This window comes from Guyanagaster necrorhizus (assembly GCF_019112545.1).
Source record: "Guyanagaster necrorhizus MCA 3950 unplaced genomic scaffold BT62scaffold_10, whole genome shotgun sequence".
Classification (NCBI taxonomy): Eukaryota; Fungi; Basidiomycota; class Agaricomycetes; order Agaricales; family Physalacriaceae; genus Guyanagaster; species Guyanagaster necrorhizus.
Genome location: NW_025064889.1, coordinates 670,790 through 693,869, shown reverse-complemented (window position 1 = coordinate 693,869; position 23,080 = coordinate 670,790). Strand labels below are relative to the sequence as shown.

At 48.2% G+C, this 23,080-nt stretch overlaps 8 protein-coding genes across 8 annotated transcripts; 5 read left to right on the top strand and 3 right to left on the bottom strand.

Moving 5' to 3' along the window:
- Positions 1-282: 282 nt before the first annotated feature.
- BT62DRAFT_919212 (uncharacterized protein) lies at positions 283-1,071 on the top strand (the record flags this gene model as incomplete). Its single annotated transcript, XM_043184139.1, has 4 exons — positions 283-297; positions 362-372; positions 432-497; positions 564-1,071. 4 exons carry the CDS (start codon positions 283-285, stop codon positions 1,069-1,071), a joined length of 600 nt encoding a protein of 199 aa, XP_043040796.1.
- Positions 1,072-1,238: 167 nt separating this feature from the next.
- Positions 1,239-9,732, bottom strand: BT62DRAFT_948312 (uncharacterized protein). Its single transcript, XM_043188065.1, has 14 exons — positions 9,635-9,732; positions 9,499-9,579; positions 9,248-9,447; positions 8,820-9,198; positions 8,477-8,768; positions 8,016-8,425; positions 7,666-7,961; positions 7,331-7,611; positions 6,984-7,273; positions 3,574-6,935; positions 1,955-3,521; positions 1,744-1,897; positions 1,459-1,693; positions 1,239-1,403 (listed from the first exon to the last, which is right to left on the bottom strand). The coding sequence occupies exons 1-14, from the start codon at positions 9,686-9,688 to the stop codon at positions 1,367-1,369; spliced, it is 7,638 nt and encodes a 2,545-aa protein (XP_043040795.1). The 5' UTR covers positions 9,689-9,732; the 3' UTR covers positions 1,239-1,366.
- A 311-nt stretch (positions 9,733-10,043) lies between these two features.
- Positions 10,044-10,530, top strand: BT62DRAFT_892785 (ribosomal protein S26e; the record flags this gene model as incomplete). Its single annotated transcript, XM_043183118.1, has 3 exons — positions 10,044-10,206; positions 10,266-10,331; positions 10,391-10,530. Coding segments are annotated over 3 exons (369 nt in total), but the record flags the coding sequence as incomplete, so codon positions are not given.
- Positions 10,531-10,708: 178 nt separating this feature from the next.
- Positions 10,709-12,104, top strand: BT62DRAFT_892853 (terpenoid synthase; the record flags this gene model as incomplete). The annotated part of the gene is made up of 9 exons (XM_043183122.1): positions 10,709-10,783; positions 10,834-10,988; positions 11,036-11,082; positions 11,135-11,278; positions 11,330-11,431; positions 11,481-11,547; positions 11,599-11,677; positions 11,726-11,831; positions 11,887-12,104. The coding sequence occupies 9 exons, from the start codon at positions 10,709-10,711 to the stop codon at positions 12,102-12,104; spliced, it is 993 nt and encodes a 330-aa protein (XP_043040793.1).
- On the bottom strand, positions 11,947-13,480 carry BT62DRAFT_986591 (Metallo-dependent phosphatase). Its single transcript, XM_043190009.1, has 8 exons — positions 13,183-13,480; positions 13,065-13,132; positions 12,940-13,013; positions 12,814-12,893; positions 12,644-12,761; positions 12,499-12,590; positions 12,211-12,447; positions 11,947-12,159 (listed from the first exon to the last, which is right to left on the bottom strand). Exons 1-8 carry the CDS (start codon positions 13,417-13,419, stop codon positions 12,133-12,135), a joined length of 933 nt encoding a protein of 310 aa, XP_043040792.1. The 5' UTR covers positions 13,420-13,480; the 3' UTR covers positions 11,947-12,132.
- A 28-nt stretch (positions 13,481-13,508) lies between these two features.
- On the top strand, positions 13,509-19,800 carry BT62DRAFT_948301 (uncharacterized protein). Its single transcript, XM_043188064.1, has 6 exons — positions 13,509-14,883; positions 14,938-15,911; positions 15,959-16,446; positions 16,499-16,716; positions 16,772-18,039; positions 18,085-19,800. The coding sequence occupies exons 1-6, from the start codon at positions 13,547-13,549 to the stop codon at positions 19,554-19,556; spliced, it is 5,757 nt and encodes a 1,918-aa protein (XP_043040791.1). The 5' UTR covers positions 13,509-13,546; the 3' UTR covers positions 19,557-19,800.
- Positions 19,552-20,556, bottom strand: BT62DRAFT_948298 (uncharacterized protein; the record flags this gene model as incomplete). Its single annotated transcript, XM_043188063.1, has 2 exons — positions 19,552-20,255; positions 20,306-20,556. Coding segments are annotated over 2 exons (817 nt in total), but the record flags the coding sequence as incomplete, so codon positions are not given.
- On the top strand, positions 20,420-22,718 carry BT62DRAFT_948294 (3-deoxy-7-phosphoheptulonate synthase). Its single transcript, XM_043188062.1, has 8 exons — positions 20,420-20,624; positions 20,675-20,756; positions 20,824-20,881; positions 20,936-21,030; positions 21,081-21,325; positions 21,371-21,552; positions 21,613-21,957; positions 22,008-22,718. Exons 3-8 carry the CDS (start codon positions 20,839-20,841, stop codon positions 22,313-22,315), a joined length of 1,218 nt encoding a protein of 405 aa, XP_043040789.1. The 5' UTR covers positions 20,420-20,624; positions 20,675-20,756; positions 20,824-20,838; the 3' UTR covers positions 22,316-22,718.
- The last annotated feature ends 362 nt before the right edge of the window (positions 22,719-23,080 follow it).

Below are 23,080 nucleotides of genomic sequence, written 5' to 3'. Positions count from 1 at the left end.
TCTGTGAGTCAATATAAGAGCCAAAGTTAGATCCAAGAGGTTGCTGTTTGGATTTTGAGTCTTTGGATTAGATACAAGTGCTTGTTGTAAAGATCTGAATCTACAGAGTGAGACAATGGGGCTGCATAACCTGTCAATGAACAACAATCTACCAGTATGATAATGTTGGAATTCAGATGCTGGTGATTCAGAGGAAGATGTATTTGACTCAAAGGAAGAGTATATTTCATTGTATAGAGTAAGGACAGTGGTGGTTCCAAGTCAAGTCAATAAGATGTGAAAATGTCAAAGTATAAGGTAAGCAGTAAAATATATATAAATAGAATACAATATTAAAGCCATGAAAACTGAATCTCAACAGATAAGTAATCAGTGAGTAGCAATGTAAGTAAAATATGCACCTCAGTCTTCACTCATCATGGTGGTAAAAGACTGAGGTGTGAACGAAAGAAAATGGACGGAAGTATGGAAACGATCGAGCAGAAATGTATGAACTTGTAAGTAAATTTAGAATGAACGGACCAATAACCCGATCAACGGGCGTATGGCTGAACCCTCGACAGCCTATGTCATATGGACCACAATATCACCGACGCTGCAGGCAAGCCTGTCCTTGATATCAGTGACAGAGAATTGAACATGATCTTCTCTGAGATTCATCATTCCAAAGGTGATAGAATCACTGTGATTTTGGATTGTTCTTACATGAAGGGTGCATTGAGCATATCCCTATATGATGGTACTAGGAAGTTCCAGTCCCTATCCTCAAGCACGATGCCTGCACGTAAGATTCCTCAAGCTTCGGATGAGAGCTTGAGTATGAGGTTCCCTGATCATCCTTCCTTTCTTGTGCAGAATTGGCAGCCAGATATGGCCTCCCAAGTTATTCTTTCGGCCTGTAGCGACTTTCAACTTGCATGGGAGGCATCACGGACAGATGGAACGATAGGTGGTGTTTTCGCGCTGCACCTACTTGAAGCTTTTAGGGCTGCTAAAGCCACTATGTGCGAAGATCTCGGTCGTACATTGGGTATGCACTGTTCTCCCACAAACACCGGCAGCCGTGGGTGAAAATAAAGCATCTCCCCTCTGGTATCGTGACTATAACAGTTTTAACCTCCGAATTTTCTGCATGCCCACCCTGCATTTCATCTGCATCTTTTATATATGCCTTAATAGTTGCTTTCTTGGTTTTCTGAGAGTTCTTTTTTACCCATTACAACGATCGAGCTTTACGTAAATTTGAATCACTGGCATTAATCTGAATTCAGCCTCCGTATGAGATTTTTCCGCTCGACTAATTAACAACTCGCACGAGAAGAACTAAGATACAGTGCTCAAGAAAGTATAGTCCTATACAACCTTGCTATGAACGATGCCGTTTTATTTTTCCTTTCCCATCGCTGAAAAGAAGTGTTTCAAATAAAGCCATTCACCGCAGACCTGAATGTGACTTACGAAAACATGTCGCCCTTCCTCTTGCGACTGTCCTTCTTCATGATATTCTTTTGAAGCTTCCGCTTTGATGCCATCTCAGGATTAGTAGCCACCTGCAAGGCTTTCACGGCCTTCCGTTCTCTTCGAACACCCAAGAGACCTTGTCGTATTTGGTTGTATATCGTCGAAAATGCAGCGGGGCTCACTCTGGACTGAACAAGATCCTGCAACTCCGTAGCTAGAGTTTTCAATTCGTCTGAACCTGAAGTTAATTTCACGTCGAAGGAATATGAACATAAGAAATACCCATTTGTTGATCACGAATTGTGTCATCTTCGATGATTCTATACACAGGCGACAGGATATGCACCAAGTACATCTCGAGTCTTTCGGGTTCCAAGAAAGAGGCCATCGCAGCGAACCACCTAAGGACGGACAGAGGTTGGTGGTGCCAATTGGGCTAAACAAAATTTGTTAGCCGAGAATAGAATTACATGAAGATGCTATAGTCAGGTACCTGGTTGTGTCTGTTTCGGCGAGTAATATGCGCAGATCTGACCTGATATGAAAGCTTCGAAAACAACCATGGTAAAGGGTTGTCTTGTTTCGGCGTCTCTTCTGGATCTTCGGCTTCATCCAGCTCGACTATGGACTCGTCTTCTGCGGTCTCCGGAGGAACTGAGGTCGATAGAGCGAAGCATTTTCCGATATAAAATAGATTCTTCACCAACTGCAGGCTCAGGGGCTCATCTAGATGCTGGCCTTTTAGTTGGAGACACAGTTTCTTTGATATGTCGATCATGCCAGACTTTGAAAATGCCGAGAAGGTATCGGAGTCCAATGGAGCGCGGACGGGGCTGGTCGCCAAGAGGGATCCTAATAGACGACAGGATGCAGTCCTGACCCAGGAATGAGGGAAGAGAAGAAGTGTCACTATGCTTTGCCACGAAGCGGTGTCGGATTGCGAAGTCAGATCGGGAAAGACGTGGATGACTTTCGAGATCACAACCAAGGAGTGATATGGTGTCTGCCAATCAAAGTCCACTTCCACTGCATCATTGTTAATCTCTGCAAGTAAAAGCATCTGGGCCGACCTCTGCAAAGATAGATTTGCATCCTGCAATATGGCTGGAACGTGGCGTGAAGCCGCGGCCTGCAATGCATCCACAAAGAGACCGTATACTTGGGAAGAAACCTGTGTAAGGCGAGGTTGCGATTCCTGGGAGGCCCATGCATGAAGATGTGATAGAATGACCTCACGATGCTCATCGTCCAGTCGTCCTAAAAGCGACTTGATGAGTTGGGCAGCCATTTCGGTGCACTTCGCAGAGTCATCATTGGCAATGACCATTACAAGCGCAACGAAAAGTAGGTCAGCATACTCCCACACCAACATGGATTGAAACTTTGTTACGACGGCACCTAGAAGTTCCAAGACAGATTTCCTTCCGCTTTCGTGAACATAGGAAAGATTCTTGGCAAGGAATGTCATTTGGTTTCGCAGTCTCCCTTTTCCCTGTGGATAGTCCAGCAAAAACTGGAGAAGCACGCCTCGGCAAAGTTCTTGGACCTGGGGGGATTGACTAGCCACCATCGTTTCCGATACCTTCTCCATAAGATCATAGATCTCGGGCACCACGAATTTTCGAGACACTATAGCGCGAAGCAGAGTGAACACCGTTGCTTGCCGAGAAGGTTCCTCGAGATCCGGAGAAAGAACTTCCAACAAAAATATGAGATCCTTTTCTTTCACATCTACAGCCGGCCTATCACGTATGATGGTGGCCAAAGACTTCAAAGCCACTTGGACAAGCTCTGACTCTGTGTTGCCAGCTAACCGGACGATATCTAGTATCTGCTTGATGAAAACCGGAAGTGATTTGTCCATGGATTTCAGGGGACATTTGACCAAGCCGGCCACACATCTGACTCCTGACATCAAGACGGGAGAACTGGTCGAATATAGAGTATTCCCAATCGTCACGACCATCGACTCAAGCCTTGATATTATACCCGTGTCCCTGAAATCAAAACGGTTCCATCGCAACGCGGTGTTGAACAATTCAAGCCCAAAGACAACAAAGCTGGGGAACAAATGTGTATTAGAAACTGTCGCACTTTATCAAGGTAACTTACCGATAGGAATTACTGCTATAATGATCATTCTCGATCGTAACCTGCCGCTTCAGCTGAACAACGATATCGTCCTTAATCTTGGCTTTGAATTTTTTACGTGAAGGAGCTTCTTGGAGGAATTGAGCGTTCTGAGTAATGAGAGTGTGGCTGAGTAACAAAAGTTCGGTCGGTATTAAGTGCGTATTCATATTGAGGCTGGTCGTAATGCGTTTGATAACTTCATCGACCAGCTGCATCACCTTCGCCGATTCTGTTTCTCTCATGATGGAGCGCAATGGGGAAAGGAGGCCGCTGATATAAGGCGGCGTGACGTATTTGGCCAATATCGAAAACGAATCCAGGCCTTTGGACGACGACCCACGCACTTCTCGCATTTTTGTCTTGAAGTCCTCAGCGCGAACATCCTTTCCCGATTCACCAAATATGACTTCAGCGGAGATATGGGCAACGCCGTTCACACAATCATCTAGTGTATGAAAGACAGACGCATGCTCTGGTGATGTGACATGTACGAGGAGCGCGTGTGTCGTATAGGAAAGGATGTGCAAGTGAGGTCCTCTCAAAAGTGCGCCACGCAGCTCTTGGATTATCAGAGAAAGATATTTGGGTCCTAGTGTTACTGATATGCGAGCGAGAGCATCACGCGTTGCATCACGCGTCTCCTGAGACTTGCTGCGAAGGATCTGGCAAGTCACGGTGAGAAGCCTAGTTATCTGAGGCTCACCCAGAGAGAGAGGAAGGTGCAAAGCCACCTTTGCGATACCAATGGAGATTGGGATACGTGTAATGTCCTCTGTAGTGGAGTCGCGAGATTCAATGAATTTCAGGAGATCAGGAAGGAGGCGGTTATTGACGGCATCAGAGATTCGAGAGGTATTTTTCAAAGGTGTCGAACTATTGGGGGGCCCCTCTTCACTGGCCTCATCGTCCTCAATGCCTTCTGACATCGCTTGTTCGTCCATCGAAAAATGGAAGTTATCGAGAAGGGCAACGAGGGTGCGAACGTAGGTCTTCTCAGACTCATCTCTGGCTTTGGAGAGACGCATATAGGACTGAATGAGGGCATAGTATGCACCCCACGCCAAGTGCTTTGCCAGTCGGCCAACCGCCGTAATAGCATCGTTTACCAGATGATGGTTCGAAGGTGAAGTAGGCACAAGGTAGTGTGCAATTAATGGAATGAGAATGCCTGAGAGTGTGCTGTTGCGAGGGGGGTGCTCATCGCACTGGTCGGCTAGGCGTCGAAGAGCTCTAGACCTTCGATGAATCTGGACATGTTGGATGTTGTTGAAAAAATTGGCTTCTTCGTCACCACTTGCTAATAATATCCGCATATCCTGCACAGCAGCATTATCGCCACATGTCGTGACGGTGTACGCCAACACACCCAAAACCTCAGCCCGAACTAACTCGTTCTTCGACCTGAGACTGTGTTTTAAGCCGGGAAACAGGATTCGCGAAAACGAGGCAACAAAATCGGGTGCGCGGGTGGCTACCTGATCTATAAAATGCCGCAGAGAATGGGCTGCGCTATTGCGTATAGCAAGCTCGTCGGGATCCTGGATGCTGTAGAGAGACTGGTAGACGAAAGGAACCCAATCACCAGAAGACAAGGTAGTAAATACACTGTCGTTCAACTCAGCGAATGCCTTGAGACGACGGTCAAAATCAGGTTCGTCCAAACGTTTTGTTGAGTAAGAGTTTAATGACTGCAATAGACCTATGAAACTTTGTAAGGTCCTGCTGCCTGCTACGAGACTCTGAAACGCGGCCACAAGTCTGACTCGGGCATTCCGAGATCGGAGAGTCAGGAACATTTGGGACAGCGCCTCATACAGTTTGAAATATTCGGTGGAGGAATTATCTTTTAGTTCTGGGACTAATGGTATGAGATGGCTGATAATAGTGAGCAGGTCAGTCTTGACTTTCTCAGGAACCACTCTGGATGATTTGCGAAGGGAGGGGGAAAAAAGATGGAGCAGCATTTTGGCTTCTTCAGCGTTGGTCGAGTAGGGCGCAAGCTGAGAAAGAACAGTGATTTGTCTTTCCGCCAGCGGGTCTTCGGAGCCTTTCTTGCGTTCAATCAGTATTGACATATTGGTGAGTAGAAGGGGCAGATGGGGCTTGAGGATCGACTCAAGGATAGCCGGCTCTTCCGTAGAGAGAGACAGAAGCCTTTCAATAATATCGAGGATTCTGGACGTGACCGCCGGTTTCACATTGGTAGCTATGAGACAGTTGTATATCTGTGGTAAGAGCTGTGTGTCGTGACGAACAAGGGTCATTGCATGATCGAAAGACTTGGACCATATGAAGAAAAGATCCAGAAGAGCGGAAGGAGATTGGGTATTTTCCTTGTCAAGTAACGGTATCCGCGGTGAAATGAATGAATTAAATGATGCGTGCAGATATGGTTCAAAGTTGAACGATATTGGACATTGGAAGAAATCGGAAAAGCGTTTGATTCCAAGTTGTCGTATAGCCCGGGTCGCCTTCACCACCGATAAACCATCTACAGCTTTCTCGTCCTGATCATCGACTTCATCGTCGGAATTATCGGCTACTTGATTGGAACAGGACAACTTTGTCTGAGCGCCGCTCACGATATTGATCGTAGTGCCCAGCAAAGCAGGCCAATATGATATCAACCGCGGTCCCAAAATTTTCAACAGGTCGCCGAGAAGGGTCAAAAATCCCATCTGCTGTTTCTCCAACACCTGTCCCACGGAATGGACAGTGAACATCTCCCCTTGATGAGAATGCCTGTCGGCGATGAATGGCTTCACCATCAGATCTACCAGTAATCCTAGCTCCTCTTCAGTGCAACCATCTAGCACTCCCAAAATTGTAGTCCGACGGTCATAACCCCGCGATCGGCCCCTATTCTCGAGCATTATTCCAAAGAGTAACCTCACAACTACGTCTATAACCTCGCGACGGTCATGAGGTTCAATCTCGGCGAGACTGAGCGAGGTAAGTTCATCGCGCCACTGCGTATCATCCAACAGGAGTCGAAGCTTGTCTTCATACAAAGAAAGTGAACGCGATTTGTAGTTCAAAATGCACGATAGCACGACAGTTTGGAGGGAACGATCGGGGTGTGACAGAAGGGAGAAATAGAGGTCTCGGAGTTTATCGGTTGCATAGAGGGCTTTAGGATTAGTGAATTTTGAGAACAAAGTTAGCCAGAGAGCGAGCTTCTGTCGTGGCAACTTGGACTTGGAGTCGGCGTCGATGATGGACAAGAAGTACGAGATGAGATCGTGGTTGTGCTTTTCAGCAAGCGAAGAGCACTGTCCTAATGTTGTCACGAGCTGTGTCTCGTAGGAACGGACATCTAAGTTTTCACGAACTGTCGAAGACTTCGCAGAGATAAGTATGGAAAACGCTGATAAAATACCGACACGTACTTGTGATGATTTCGAAGGAATCAGAGAGCTGCTCGACCACTGATACACTGATAATCTGAACTTATGAGCACTAGGATCTCTCCACGACCGTTCCTCTTCCCATATATCGTCACCTCCCTCATGTTCATCATCCTTTGAAGACTTTATATTATCCCAATAGTCTGGCTGAGAAACTTCCTGAACTTCTTTAAATAGAATACTCCATACATCGCCACCAAATTGCTGAGTTAGAGATGCTATTGCGCCGGCCGCCGGCGACCAGAGTGGCCGAAGGTTAACCTTTAACTGAGCTGAAGGGAGAAATATCAGCCAGCAATTCATGCCAAAATATATTGGTCGGTACACACCTACTAGCCACCGAACGCACAAGTCTGGTCCGCTATTTCCATCTGTCACAATCTGCCCTACTCTACCCATACGTAAAACGCGTTCTCGGAGGCCCTGAACGTCCAACGACACTTCTTCACTTTGAAGGCAGCGTTTGACGACCTCCAGGACAGTATCAGGAACTTTGATTGCAGGAGACGCAAGAAGACGCAACGCATTCAAGCGGAGTTGTAAGTCGTGCGAGAGAATCGATTTTCGCAGAAAAGGATACAATTCTTCGAAGTCGGCAGCATCCCCATCACTATAGTGAGACAACACATGAGAAATAGTCCACTAAATAGACTTTGTACTTTACCTTTGGTTGGTAAAGGAAACGAGGCCACTGACGACACTAGGAGACCAATACCACTTGGCCACACACTTTTGTGTCCACGCCTTCATTTGAACACGATCTCTCAGTTCCTCTTGTGGTCTTTTTGACAGATATGGTAGGCATAGCCCAAGGACCCAAGACGGCGACGGAAAGCTATCACTTCGGGTGTCTGGCTCGGGATCGGCGTTACATAAGGAGTCAACAATACTGATAATAAGAGGGGTAACCTCAGCAGATAAGTATCCAGAAAGGATGACGATAAACTGCAGCTCTAAAGCCTACGAAACCATGAAAAGGAAGTCTTTAAGAAGACTGAGAGTTGGAAGACTTACTGATTCTCGAGACATAACCCAATTTTGGAGTCTGTTCTTCACCCATTGTTCGACGCGTTGCTTCCACACCAGATCGATTTCACCCAACCTTTTCTCCTTGTGCACGGAAGCCAGAAGCTGTAATGTGCGAACGGGCTCGTTCTCCAAAAGAAGAGGCGTCTTCTTCAACAACGTGGGTAGCGCGATCATCTTCCATCCTCCCCAGCCAAGATCGGCAAGTGCTCCATGCAGCTCTATAGCAAACACTGGATGGTCCCAACAATGCTCCAAGAATCGACGTCCGAGTCCCATTGATAGGGCCATATCACCAGCTGTTAGCACCGCTGCGGATAGCTTCAGTAAAGAGGGTCGGACTGCCTCAGTAATTGGTATCGAATTTGCTGCTGTCAATAGCTGTGACAGGTGTTTCTCTGGAGCGATGTTACGATGATGGTGACTTTAAGTAGGGGAGGGTAACTTACCTGTATGTCGAGATCCTTGTCGTACTGAGCACGACACAGACAATATTTCAATGACACGTTGACGCCCTTCAGAATTATCTGCATTCTGCTCCGACATGAAATCTGTGAAGGTAGAGACGAGTAGATCGCCGATGGGTGAGAATTTCTCGCTATTTTTGACATGATGTATCAGGGCTGTCAGGATGCGACGAAGTAGTGTATACGTAGGCTCAGCGATATCGCATGACATGTGGAACGCTAATAATGGCTTTATGATGGACTGGGTAGCCGTGTGCAGGGTTTGTGACACAGACTAGAAAGACCGAGGTAAGTGAACAATTCATTGCAAGCTATGAGAACGCACCTTGCACGCGCAAACAAATAGCCACGCTACCGCGTCGTCAATTCCTGTAACATCGGTGGCTACAAGTACTGCTATTTTCTCCCGTAATGGGACTTTTAGTCTCCTTAAAAGAGCACCCAACACCTCAGCCATAGCCCTCTGTATTTCTGGGAGACATTTGGGTAAAATATTACGCATAACTGTCCAGGTCTGTTCGAGTAAGTTCGGGTCTGTTGATGAGACAAGAAGATGCTTGAAGATGAGGGAGAAGGTCGACAGCAAACTCGTCAGAGCTTCCGCAGGTATGGATCGAGGGAGAAGCGCGAGCAGCTCCCTTAGGATATCGGTATACGCAGGTGACAATGTAGATCGAAGGTCGATAATCATCTTTTGAAGAAGGCTAAACAAGTTTTAGTCGCGAAAAACGAGTAGAAAGTCGCAGCACGCACTCCAAAAGAGCTTTAAATCCCTCGTCATCGGAGCTCTTTAAAGCTGAAATCCACAATCCGACAACCTCGCGCCAGTTGTGAAGGAGAAGCGGAAGGGAAGCAGACAGCGACGACGCCTTATTCGCAAAACCGATGAAGGAAGGAGAGAGGTTCAGTTGTCTCCAGTGGGACAAAGCATCTCGGAAGTGAGACTCGGAGTCCTGGTCGTACTGTTAAACGAAAGGTTTTAGACAAAATAAATAGAGACGCGCTTCAAAGTCGTGGTCCTTTTTTGATTGTTCTAGAGCTGAAGGAAGATGGACATCTTTGAGGCTCCTACTGTACGACTGGTACTGAAAACAAGAAACTTGGTTAGAATGATAGAAAAAGGGTGTCTGGTCTTCTTGCCTTGAACCGCTTGGTTTCTGGTGCATTTTCGTAGACTTCGTTGTCGCTGTCCATGTCGTATTACACGTGGTGAAGATTGGTCGACTCGGGACAAGGCGAAGGGTGAGTGGAAAAGTATATTCAAACAAAATAATGGAGCTCGGGCCGCTATCCGGAAAATACCGAAGTCGTGAGAATTTTGAGGTCAGCAACCAAGGATTCGTTCGACAGCGCTAGGCCCATCGTCCACTCTCAGTCTCAAGACGCCCGACAACTAAAATGGTGAGCATTCAGCGTCTGGACACATTTTGGACGTCCTGCCCATGAATGCGAGCCCGTTGGGTCGCGAATTGGGCTGGATGCGAGCTTTGCTAACAGGATGAGGATGGCGAACTGACGCGATTTCGTTCTGCAGACCAAGAAAAGAAGAAATGGTGGTCGCAACAAGAAGGGCCGTGGCCACACCACCTTCATGCGTTGCTCCAACTGTTCTCGCTGCGTCGCCAAGGATAAGGCTATCAAGCGATTCACTGTGAGGAACATGGTCGAGAGTGCCGCTGTGCGGGATATTAGTGAGGCTAGCGTTTACCCAGGTGCGAAGTGGTGCCTTTATTGCTCGTATACCTTTCTCACTGTTTTTTTTTTTTTGCAGAATACGCTATTCCTAAGCTCTACATTAAAATCTGTTACTGTGTGTCGTGTGCTATCCACTCCCACGGTGAGTCTTTATCGAGTACTAGCGTTGTGGGTATTCTTGACTGATTCTCTGTGACATAGTCGTCCGTGTGCGGTCTCGCGAGGGCCGTCGCAACCGTGCCCCTCCCCCACGAGTCCGGTGGAAGGATGGCAAAAAGGTCAACCCGGCTGTCGCTGCTGCAGAGGATGCAAAGGCGGCTGCTGCTGCGGGCAAGGCATAAGGTCGAAATATTATATTTCTATGCTCCTTGTACACTTTTCACCCTGCCGCATATGAACGATTTGCATCCCATCTACCATTTTAGTTGAATGAGCTGTGGGGGGAGTGTAGCGGCAATCATGCGTGCCTCGACATTTGTAAGCGGTGATATAAAACGTTCTTTGACTTGTACGACCAACATGTCTCTTTCGATTTACGAAGATCTCTTGGAGAGGCTATCCACTGTGCCTTCATGGTCAGACCGACATGAAACCGTGAGCCGTTCTGGACAGTTCGATTAATCCTGATCTCAATGGATACGCAGGAGCTGTTGGAACCATTTGCGTTCATTACTTCAAATCCTGGAAAAGACATGCGTAGCAGACTGATCGAGGCATTCAACCTTTGGCTCAATGTTCCCGAGGAAAAGACCAAAGTCATTTCTCACATAGTAAATATGCTGCACAACGCCAGTTTGCTGTACGTTTGAGCTTATCGGTATGCGACGTTTCGTGACCCATAGCTAGGGTAGATGATATTGAAGATGACTCTCAATTAAGAAGGGGCCGACCTGGTAGGGCCATTTCGGCACTTTACACCATTGGTCCGGCTCACCTTCTCCTCAGTGGCCCATAAAATTTATGGAATTCCCCAAACGATAAATACCGCAAATTATGTTTACTTCCTCGCTTACGAGGAACTCCATGCGCTTCGAAGAGCTGGAAATTTCGGGACGTCGAGAGGTGTTGATCTGGATGCAATTGTTACGGGTATGTTAATATTCTGCATCCTGCATGGCCGTTGATTCAACTTCCTGCCAGCTGAACTCTTGTCTTTACATCGTGGTCAAGGTCTCGAGTTGCAGTGGAGAGACTCTCTGAGATGTCCCACCGAGGAAGATTACATCGGAATGGTCAACAATAGTGAATAACATTTAGTGACTGGATTGACGTGGAGCTGAGCATCTTCTAGAGACCGGTGGTCTCCTGCGAATAGGCATCAAGTTGATGATGGCTTGTGCAACTACCAATATTGACGTGTAAGCCCCTCCCCAAAGTATTGCTTTGAGCGCTCATTGGCACGTTTCAAGTGACTATGTTCCTCTGGTCAACCTCATCGGTGTCTATTTTCAAATTCGTGATGACCTTCTAAATCTGCAGAGCCCTGAGGTGTGCTATTCTTTAGGCATCCTTCCCTACTATGGTTGATTGCGCTAGCAGTACAGTACCAACAAAGGTTTCGCTGAAGACCTCACGGAGGGGAAATTCTCCTTCCCCATCGTTCATGGTATCAATTCAGACACCACAAACAGACAAGTCCTCAGTACGTTGTCATTGTGTCGCGCTTGTCAATTCAAAGTACCCATCAACATTATCAGATGTACTGCAGAAGCGTCCCACCACTCCAACGTTGAAATACCACGTTATATCATATCTCAAGGATCACACAAAGTCATTCGACTACACTCTCAGCGTAATGGACTTGCTCGATAAGAAAGTACGAGTCGAGATAGCCAGGTTGGGCGGTAATAAGGGTTTGGAGAAGCTCATGGACTTCTTCTATGTTGATAGCTCCAAACTCATTCATACTTCGTAGCCCGTTGCAAGAGATAACTGTGTTTGTATTATACAAAATACTGAATATTAGTATTCTGAAAGAAATGTTGAATTGCCAAGGCCCAGTGGATCACAGATAAACGCACCATCCGTCGTGTTGTCATGCCTTTGTCTCGTGCATTTTCTTCTGCTGGACCATACACCGTGAACGACTTCTCTCCGTTTTCGTGAACCGTCATGATTGAAGCCAGATTTCCACACCGGTAACAATAATTTGGTGCTGACCAAACGGTAACGAGTTGTTGGTCGAACATGTGCTTGTAGCCTTCCTGAACGAGTTGATGAGCTCGGGCGATCAATTTGAGGTCGTTGACGTGATTAAACTGGTGAACGTCCGTAAGAAAAGGGAAACACGAATGACGCATGTCACTGACCTCTTGTGCCACCAAGCCTCCAAATAACCACCCAGCTCCTCGAGGACTTACAGCCCAATTATCCACGTCGTCAGGATCTGACCACATTAAGTCTAGTGTGATACGATGAGATAGCGTTAGGTTGTCGATCGAAAAGAGCGTTTACCACAGAAGGCGCCTTCATGCGGTATTTCCTGTGCTCGGGAAAGAAGCCGAATTTGGTCTAAAGTTCTGATGTCGGGAGATAGACCGCCATGTACACACAACGTTTCACCATCGATAATCTACTGGCGGTTAGGTGCACTCGAAGACTACAGTGAGAGGGAGAAAACGAACGGCTGCCAGGTTGAGATAGTCAAAGACTCCACAACAAGCTTTCCATACTGTTGCGCTTCCGTACTTTTGTTGACATTCGTCTACTGAACGATAAGGCCGCGTAGTCATGAAGCAATATTGGCGTACCGTAAAATCCATACACCTGCGTGATCTGCCTACTTTCATGGTTCCCTCGTAGAAGAGTCACTTTATCGGGGTATCTTGCTTAGCAATGAGATTACAGGGATGTTGTATCAGCAAGTTATGCCAACCTTGCTTTCAGAGCGAGTAGTAATGTGACGGTCTCCAAGCTGTAGTGCCCCCGGTCCACGAAATCACCCTAGAAAGCATAAACGATTGCATAACACAACGAAAAGAACACCTACGTGCCATAAATATGTAACTTGTCTCGGGAACGTCACCGCCTTTCCGAAGGAGTTCCAGCAAGTCCCAGAACTGGCCATGGATATCGCCGCATATGGTGACCGGACTCGAGACCGGCTGGATGTTGGACTCTTCCATGAGAATTGCACGGACACGTTCGCAAAGTTTCTTCATTTCGGCTTCCTGGAGGTGCTGACATCGTTTGAGCTGCTCTATCCACTTGTCGGGGTCGTATATTGGCATGATTGCAGCGAAAAGTGAAGCAGGCGACAAGGATATGTAATGGAGGAAGGAGATGAGATACAGTGGAAGCAAACACGGACAAATTTTGACGACGCGTTCGAGCTCTGCCACCGTGACGGCCACGGGCATGGTTTCAGGAAACGCAGACCTCCTCTCTCAACTTTCTGCGGCAGTAGACGTACATGCACACAGCCTACCCAGCTCCTCTGCCCACCAATATCTGTCGCATCTGGAGCCCCGGCCATCCTATGAAGAATCCGACTTGTTGAAATCGGTGCGGGCTGCGCTGCGAGGAACAGCTGTCGAACCAAAAAATGCCATTCACTCTACGTATTTCGAATCAGAAGGCGACGATTGGAATGGTTTCCAGCTCACATGGAATGACCGTTCAGCCGCACTCAGTTCTGGCGGAGTCTTGAGGAAGAGATGGGATTTCGAGGTCGAGCGTCAGAATATCCAGTGGGCATGCTTTGGCTGGCTGGAGCAGTTTGCACCCAAGACAGATTTTGGCCTGCGAGACTACACCTATCCAACAACCTCCGTTCCCCATCCTTCGAAATCACCATTTGGGCCCTTTGCTATCTCTGAGCAGCCTGCTGGCTACTCAGAAACAGTCAAGCGTATTCCGACCGTTTTCGTGTTCCTCCGCACGAAGGGAATGGCATTTCTGCAGGATGGCACCAGATACACGTTCACTGTTCCATACATCGTTCGCAGAGCGTGGCCTATATCACCCTTCGGTGTCATGATTCAGCGACAAGTACACCCTCAAGAACTTGTCGAGGCTGAACGGTCTGGAGAGGGGGTCTTGCCCACAATATTCACCTTGGTTAATCCAATCACCGAAGTAGGAGCCCTTGGTGTAACAGCGGGAATCATTGGTGGTTCAGACGATGTATCCGCGCGTCTCATTGACGAGATTGAAAAGGCTTCCTCGCACTTAATAACAGTACCTTCTTCCGAGAACCTCTTATGGGTGTCGCATCGTTCTGTCGCTACTGCTTACCAGGTTGCAGTGACTGTGGACGAGGCCAAGCACTCACTGTCCGTTTGGCGATATGCTTACATCAAAGCCAAGGATGCGCCTCGGCCTGCTGGTCGTGAGCTGATGAAGGAGCGTGCCCGAAAGCGTCGATCTATGTCTATGGCTGGTTTAAAGCCTCCCGCGGATACATTGGACGATCCTACCAAAATTCACACTTTTCTTCCTGACATCTATCCTTTGGCCTCGCTTCCTGGGATGCCCGCAGCCCTTGCCGCGACTGTTGGTCCACCAAAGCCCGGCACACCTAGTAAAACACGCAGAGATTCTCTCAATAGACATGATTTGAGTGTAACACTCGACAAGATGGTGTTGGGAGGCAGACTGAAGGATGACATGTCATTTCTTCCACCTGAAACCGGGAGAATGAAAACGTCATTTTGGGCTCAAAGGCTTTCTACCCATGATCTCCCTGAAGCTGAGTGAGTCTTCATGTTCTTCCATCGCAGAACGACTCTCATCATGCCTCCCTGTAGTGCAAAAGCATGGCGTTCAATGTCTGTTTCGATCTTTGACCATCGATGGGATGGCAACGAGGAGCGCTCTCTCCTCGCTGTTTCTCTGCCACACAGCAGGTCCTCATTGCTCTTCTCAGTCTCGGAAAAAGACGATCACACTATGCATGCAAACCAACTTTCTACCATTCCAGCTATCTCTTTTGTCTCACTCTGTTCAACCCGCCCTGCAATGCATGACCTGCTTATTCTGAAGCCCGACCATTCCGTTGCTCTTCTATGTCTCGGAGTCAACGAAGTACCCATCAGCATCATCGACGCGCCACGACCAGACCACTCAAGAATGGATGTTGACAATTCTCGCGGGGAGATTGTCTCCCTTGAAACCGGGTTCTTGTCGTCGGTGACGCTTGTGCATAGGGATGGCTGGAAATCGGAGATCAACGTGAACTTGATACCAAATGGTCTCTTGACTGTTCAGGTGCTTCAGATTCTTTCATTATATCTTCCAGAGAATATCTTCTTTGCCATTCATCGCATATTCCTACTGATGTGGTGCAAGGAAGGTAGGCGATACATGGATGTAGTAGAGTTCAAAGCTCTAAGGACAAGTTTATATCTTGTTTGTGGAGCTACTTTGCGTCAGAAGAACAAAGGTAAAGAAAAGGAAGCTGACCCATGGATAGCTTTAGAAAATTCGTCTTCTAAGGCGCGTTTTCGCAATGACCCTGTACTTCGTCTATTGGAGCAGCATCCTCCCAAAGAGAAAGTTGAAGTCATTCAGGAGGATCGGCCCATCCTTCTTGCGCCTGTGTTATATGCCCTGCATACACTTGGTGAAGACCTTCGTCTCACTGTCGATCATTATCGTTCTCTTCAAGAATTGACGGACGTCATTTGTCGAATAGCATCGATAATACGTCCGGAATGGGCTGACTACTGGAGGCGGTTATGTCCTTGTGATACTCCGGGCTGGCCGTACCCGTCAAGCGCATGTGCGCCTACAGTTCTTCTTGTACTACAATGTCTAATTCTTCATCAGATGTCGAATACGTTGAGGATCGCATCCCTGCATGGCCGCCCGATATCTCAGCTATCCTGTATGGAAGAATAAGCAATCCCGGCTGGGATGCAAAAGTGCCTTGGCAAGATGCATCAGGAATGACGGCACGTTTTAATATCCGGCCTGCATTCGCTTTTGGTCGTAAAGACCCACTAGAATCTAGCGCCAAGCTCACAGAGGTATACAAGTGCCTGGCCGACAAAACGGCTACTCAGAGCCAAAAGCGTGCCGAAAATGCAGTTTATTTCATGGTGACATCAGGTATTGGCCCTGAATTCTTGGATCGATTGCCTCTGGGTCTGGCATCTCCTCTGAGGGAAGCCATAAGAACGTGCCAGCTCATGCCGCCCGTCCATTGGCCGCCATCTGTGTATCGCGCCATAGGACGGGAAGATGTTGCTGCGTCTGCGCTTCATGACCCGGACATCCTTGCAAAAGACGGTTATCGACCAGTCAAAGATTTCATAGTATGTTTCGATGAAAGGGTTTCAATGCGGAAAGGACTAATGTTCGACTCAGAAAAGCGCAGGACGACGGCGAACAATAAGTCAAACCATTGTCGAAGCCCGGACGCTGGCCTTTGGGGACATCGAAGCAGTATCTGGTGTCAAACTGGACCTGGATGACTTTACAGACATCCGATTTGGACAGGACAGAAGGCTGGAAGACGTGGCCCGGCTGTTGAACTCTGCGTACATTCAAACCTATCGGCCGTTCGTAGATCGGCCGGATACAGGGTACGTCTTCAATGCCAACGTTCGGTATATCTGTTGACTGGTCACATTTCAACAGTGAGGCGGATCAGATCAAGGAATTTCAGCATCAAGCACTACGGATAGCCGAACGGACAAACGCATTGGCTTACGGTCGTGCTATGTTCACGTTTGGTTCAGTGTCGAAGGTTTCGCGGCAGGCATATACCATACCTATCGTCAATTACACTATTCGGATTCACCCCCACAACGTTCATGTGTTACCGGACGTGAAAGTGCTCCATCAGGATTCTATTCATTGGGGAGAATTCCATAATGGTGTCGCTGCCGGTCTTCGCATATCTTCCGCAACGAAAGGCGTCGAGAGTTCGTGGATCGCATTCAACAAGCCAAACGACTTGTCGCCTAGCCACGCAGGCTTTCTATTCGGACTGGGGCTTTCTGGTCATCTCAAGGAAATAGTCGCTTGGAATACCTTTCAGTACCTAACGCCTAAACATGATATAACCTCCATCGGTTTGTTGTTAGGTTTAGCTGCGGCAAATGTCGGCAGTGGAAATGCTTCAGTGACGAAGCTACTTGCGGTGCATACGCCTGCTCTGCTCCCTACGCCGGATGTTGATTTGAACATCACTCTGATGACACAATCTGCTGGTTTGATAGGTATGGGGCTCCTGTATCTTGGGACGAAACACCGGCGGTACGCTGAAGTATGTTTGCGAGAAATCAGTCGCAAAGACCTCTTCCAGCCCGATTTGCATAACGAGTACCGGGAAACGTATACGACGTCCGCTGCACTGGCTTTTGGGTTGATCATGCTAGGCAAGGGTAAAATGATCCCGGCAGACGTCGAGATGGTGCGGCGGCTGAATTTTCTCATTCAAGGAGACGAGCAGCATTCGATTGGTCTCGGAAGTCATCCATCGTTCGATCTGAACTTGACGTGCCCTGCTGCGACCATGGCTCTTGGGTTGATGTACTTGCGAACAGGGCGAAAGGATATTGTGGATATGCTGCCGATGCCTGATACCATCCTTGCATTGAATTCGATCCAGCCGAGTTTCTTACTTACGAGGGTGTTGGCCAGGTCGTTGATCTTGTGGGACTCTATTGAACCCACAACAACCTGGCTCACCAACCAGATTCCGGAGACGATCAGGGCAGCTATCAAGCTGCGGTTCGAGAGTGGAGCGGCCATTGATGATGCGCTGGAGTTGGCGTATTACAACGTCATTGCTGGATGCTGCTTTGCAGTGGGACTCAAATATGCTGGGACGGCGAGGCAGGAGGCTTATAAGTTGATCATCCGCTATTTTGACCTCTTTACGCGGATGGTTTATCAAAATGGTGAGTTCTTCTGACAGGAGTGGATCTTTGTTAACATGCGACTAGGGCACAACTTTGACCACCGCATCAAGCGGTCTGCCGTGCGCGACGGGCTAAACTTGATATCGGTCGCGCTGAGTATGGTCATGGCTGGCACCGGGGAGATAACCTCGTTCCGGCGGTTGCGTTACGCATATGGGATGTTCAATCAAACGATGTACCATCCGACGCACAAGTACGGTATCCACGTTGCGACTTACCAGGCGATAGGTCTACTCTTCCTCGGTGCAGGAAGGTATACTCTAGGCACATCGGATGCTGCGATCGCGAGCATGATCATCGCATTTTATCCGCGGTTCCATCAAGTATCATCGGATAATAAAGTCTATCTGCAAGCATTGAGACACTTATGGGTGCTAGCAGCGGAGCCGAGGTGTTTAATTGCACGAGATGTGGAGACGAAAGAGGTGGTTTATCTGCCGCTGAAGATAACTGTCCGGGATGGGACCGAGATGGGCACGACACAGCTGATATCTCCTACACTCATTCCGGAAATTGACAAGGTGATATCTATACGTGTGGATACACCGAGATACTGGCCATTCCACCTGGACCTAGAACACGTTTGGCAGCATCGAGAGAGCCTGGTGCGAAGTCAGACATTGTACGTGAAGCGACGTACAGCATTTTTAAGCTATACGGAAGATCCGAGGGGAAGCAGGAGCTTATTCGTCCGGTCTAGGAGCTCAGCCGGAGAAGCAGCAATCCTGGACTTCCCGCAGCTAACGACCAAGTCGCATCCTGCAAGCGATCTGAGTGAATTTATCAACTCGTTTTCCAATGACCCTGTGTATCTGTCTTTTGCTGATCATTTCGGCAACGGCTGGGACGGGGACACCGACGAGGAGACGTTATTCACTTCGTATTGTCATGCAGCACTGTATGACTCCATTCTGCAGGGCAAACCTCAGTCACTTCAGTCACATTTGATGCTTTGGGTGTATCGACGGATGGAAGAACGGGACGTTTACTTCCATCTACGGATGCAGGACCTGCGGTTCGCAGCTGACTTTTACAGCAGGATCTATGACCGGAGGTTCAGCGGGAGGTCGGAGAACAACCCCAGGATACCGTTGATCAGGGATTCGACTGTGATGGGGGCTCTGCATGCGCTGGATGAGCGGCTAGATGACATCAGGAAGGATGCTCAATTCTTGGAAATGTTTGCGGCATATTCAGTGGGGGGCAAGGTGTCCTTGAAATTGAAGGGGGATGCCGAGAGGCTCGCGTGGTATCTGTTGAGGAACATGGTTCCTGTGTCGACAGTAATGCAAATCATGAAAGGGCTGGCAAGCGATGCGTACGCACAGTGCTTTGGGAGGCCGGAGGGCACACTTGATGCAAGATTGCTGGACGAGGGAATCAAGGAGGTCTTGCATGCGACTGGTAGTGCGATGGCTACTTCACTTGGGACTGGATGGAGTGTGAGAAGCTTGGACGAGACTGTCGAACTGTGGAAGCGTATGCAGCAGCAGTGAGAGTTGTTTATTCATATATAGTGTAACGATAAAATGTATGTATTTTATTCAGGCATTCAAATGTACAATAGTAGGGGGATTTCGTGATGGAGCTCAAGAATGTATTTCAGGTCTATATACACGTCCATCGGAGCTACGCGTGTAAGATTAGGACCTCTTCCGATACAATCCACTCGGCTGTCGCTTCATCCACCTTGAACGGTCGCTGGCGTTTGAGCGCGATGGCGTCTGAGAGAGAATGCTTAGAAGCGAGCTCTGCATCTGATACCGAAAGATCGATATCCAAGGTTGGTTGGGAAGGAACAGTCAAGATGACCCGGCGCAGTTCGAGGTCCAGGGTGGCGTCACTGATGAGCTTGTGACTCAGGCGTGGCACGGTAATCTGGATGTCTATACGATCAGACTGGGGCGACTTGGACCAGACCCAGCTGCCGGCAGCGACGACCTCTTCTATCAACGTCTTTTTGGTCTCCTTGCTTTTTGTGCTGAGGTCCGGCACCGTCACCTCCCGTGGGCTAAGTTTGCCCTTGGACGCGATGTTGGGCGTGCCGATGCGTCGTGACAGAACCAGTCCGCTCTGAACCTCAATACGCTGGAGGGCAAGCTCGATGAGAAACGTCTTCCACGCTGGGTCACGCAAGACACGCGACTTGAGGGATTTATTGTAGATGCAATCCATGACCAGGCTGGGTTTGCCGGCTAAGTGCATCCATGAGAAAAGGTCAACAAGCAAACAGACACGGAGGTACCCTTGTCAACGTCACCCCTTGGCTCGGACACGATAACGGGTACATACCACCCTTCGTCGTCATCACCCTGCATCGCCCGCTGGATGGTCTCGTCGCTGGCAGGCGGTGGTGAGGGCACGTTCGCATCCCAGGCAATGTTGATGAAGACTTTCATGCCATTGCTGCCATTTCCTGCGATAGTGGTCGATTTAATGCAAAATCCTGCCTGGGGCGAGAGGGTCACTCTTTTCGTCGTGGATGGAGAATTCATGGATATATGTCACGTGCGGTGGTGCAATTTCGCATTGATCACGCCGCCCCTCTTTCCGCCAAAAAAAGAGTTCGAGTCATATTTTTTCTTTCTTCTCATCGATTCACGTCTGTGTACAGATTGGGTTGGCACAGAAGGAGTAACTCGGGATAAAAACCGGATCGAACAATAATATTTTCTTAGTAGAGCTAATTGGATCTGGTGAGCAGGCGTACTACCTGTTGGAGTCACGGACTTTGCATCTCATCTCACGGCCATCACCATCTAGACACGTCAATACATCATGCAGGCTGCTGCTATAAAAGAGGCCCGTTCCTTTCGTTTCCGTTAGTATCTCCCTTCTTCCTCCCTTCATTTATTTCATCTTTTCTCGCTGGTAGCCATACCCAAAGATATGCACGACGTTACCCCCAACCCTGACTTTGAGGACGACACAAAAGTACAACAGTACATTCAGGACAGAAGGGTCGTAGGAGTGAGTCATCTCTCTTTTACCCAGGTTTCTCCCTTCTCATCCAGTATTAGTACGATCCCCTCGTACAACCAGCCTTGCTGCGACACGAAATAGTCTCGTCTGCACAAGCCAAAAAGACCATTGCGTCTGCACGTTTCACCGCTGCCAGGATCCTGGCTGGCTCAGACGATGGAATACTTGTCATCGTCGGGCCGTGTTCAATCCATTCTGCTGAACAGGCCCTCCAGTATGCAACTTTGCTCAAGCAACACATTCCCAAGTGGAATAACCTGCACATTATCATGCGGGCCTACTTGTGAGCTGACACGTCGGGACTGGTTCCAATCTCATAACGGTTTAGCGAAAAACCGCGATCCACGGTGGGCTGGAAAGGCCTGATCAATGACCCGGATATCGATGGCACGTTCAAAATCAACAAAGGCCTGAGAATCGCAAGGCAGCTTTTGTGCGACCTTACGGATATGGGCGTTCCAGTCGGGAGTGAGCTATTGGATACGATCTCACCGCAGTTCATTGCTGATCGTGAGTATTGAAATTCCTTTCCCTGTGTAACCGTCCATCTGATGAAGTGATGCATTGCAGTGATCTCCTGGGGTGCTATTGGTGCGCGAACAACGGAATCTCAACTTCACCGAGAACTTGCTAGTGGTGTTTCCTTTCCCATCGGATTCAAGAACGGAACAGATGGCAGCATAGGTGTTGCCATTGATGCAATGCAATCGTCGAGCAATCCGCATGCGTTCATGGGTGTCACTGAGCAGGGTCTCGCTGCCATCGTCAAAACCAAGGGAAACAAAGACGTGCATGTTATTCTTCGTGGTGGGAGTGGGGGGCCTAACTACAAGACGGAGTACGTGAGAAAAGCGGCAGCTGATATCGAAAAGAAAAGGAAAACCGTGTTTGCGAGCATTATGATTGACTGTAGTCGTAAGTACTTCATTTTGTTTCTCTTGGACACGGAACCAACGTAATTTTAGATGGGAACTCGCAAAAGAATCATAAAAATCAGCCGATTGTGCTAGAAGACGTGTGTAGACAGCTGGAGGAAGGAGAGAAAAATATCACAGGCGTGATGATAGAGAGTAATATCAAGGATGGCCGACAGGATGTACCTCCCGAGGGACCACACGGTCTGAAGCACGGTGTGAGTATTACGGATGCGTGCGTGGATTGGGAGGCAACGGTGCAGATGCTGGATAGGCTGAACGAGGCTACTGGGAAGAGGCGGGAGAAGGTCATGAAGGAAGCCTTCGGAAGACCACCGGCATTTGCGAGAGCGACTTAGGTCCGAGTTGAATAAATCGCTGTTAGAATCACGCCTTGACGATTCGTTTTCCTTGGCGTTCATGGCTATATCTGGACCTGGTTACGGCAAAGGTGGACTCTTTGATTTACTTGGGTCTAGCCTGTTTCGTTATTTTCAACAGACCAGTAGGCATGTGCAGCTGAGCAGTAAAACAAACGTATCAAGTGACAAAGCAGGTTCATAGCCGGCATCTTACGGACCGTTATCCGAGGAGATCCCTTCAATTCACAATAGCAAAATCGATCTCAGTGTGTCTCCTCCCACTCCGTTCTTTTGTTCCTAACAGACGTGAATAAGAGTTACTGATGGCGTTGCCATTATGTAAATAACATAGTCCGCCTCAGAAAATGCTTTGCGTTCACAAATCCGATATCATCAATGCACTCGTTCTTTTTTCTTCGCCAAATGTCTTAGTACTATCTGAACGTCATGCGCGACTTTACTCCAACATGTCGAAATGTTGCTTTTCATATCAATCGCATACTGTATGGCGATATTCCATTGACTCGTCGATCTACAACAGCGGGGAAAGCAACGGTGGTCAGATGGGATGCCCTCCTTCACCTCTTAGACGTAAACAAAAAAGTCCTCCACCTCAGCCCTCTCACAAACGCGTCTTTTGAGTTCCTCCGATGGATCTCTCGGTAGATTTTATAAGTCTGAGTTACTCAATCGGTACCTTCCTGGGATCAGTGATAGCAGTGACGACCCGTAAATCTAGTACGCAATGTGTAAAATTATTAA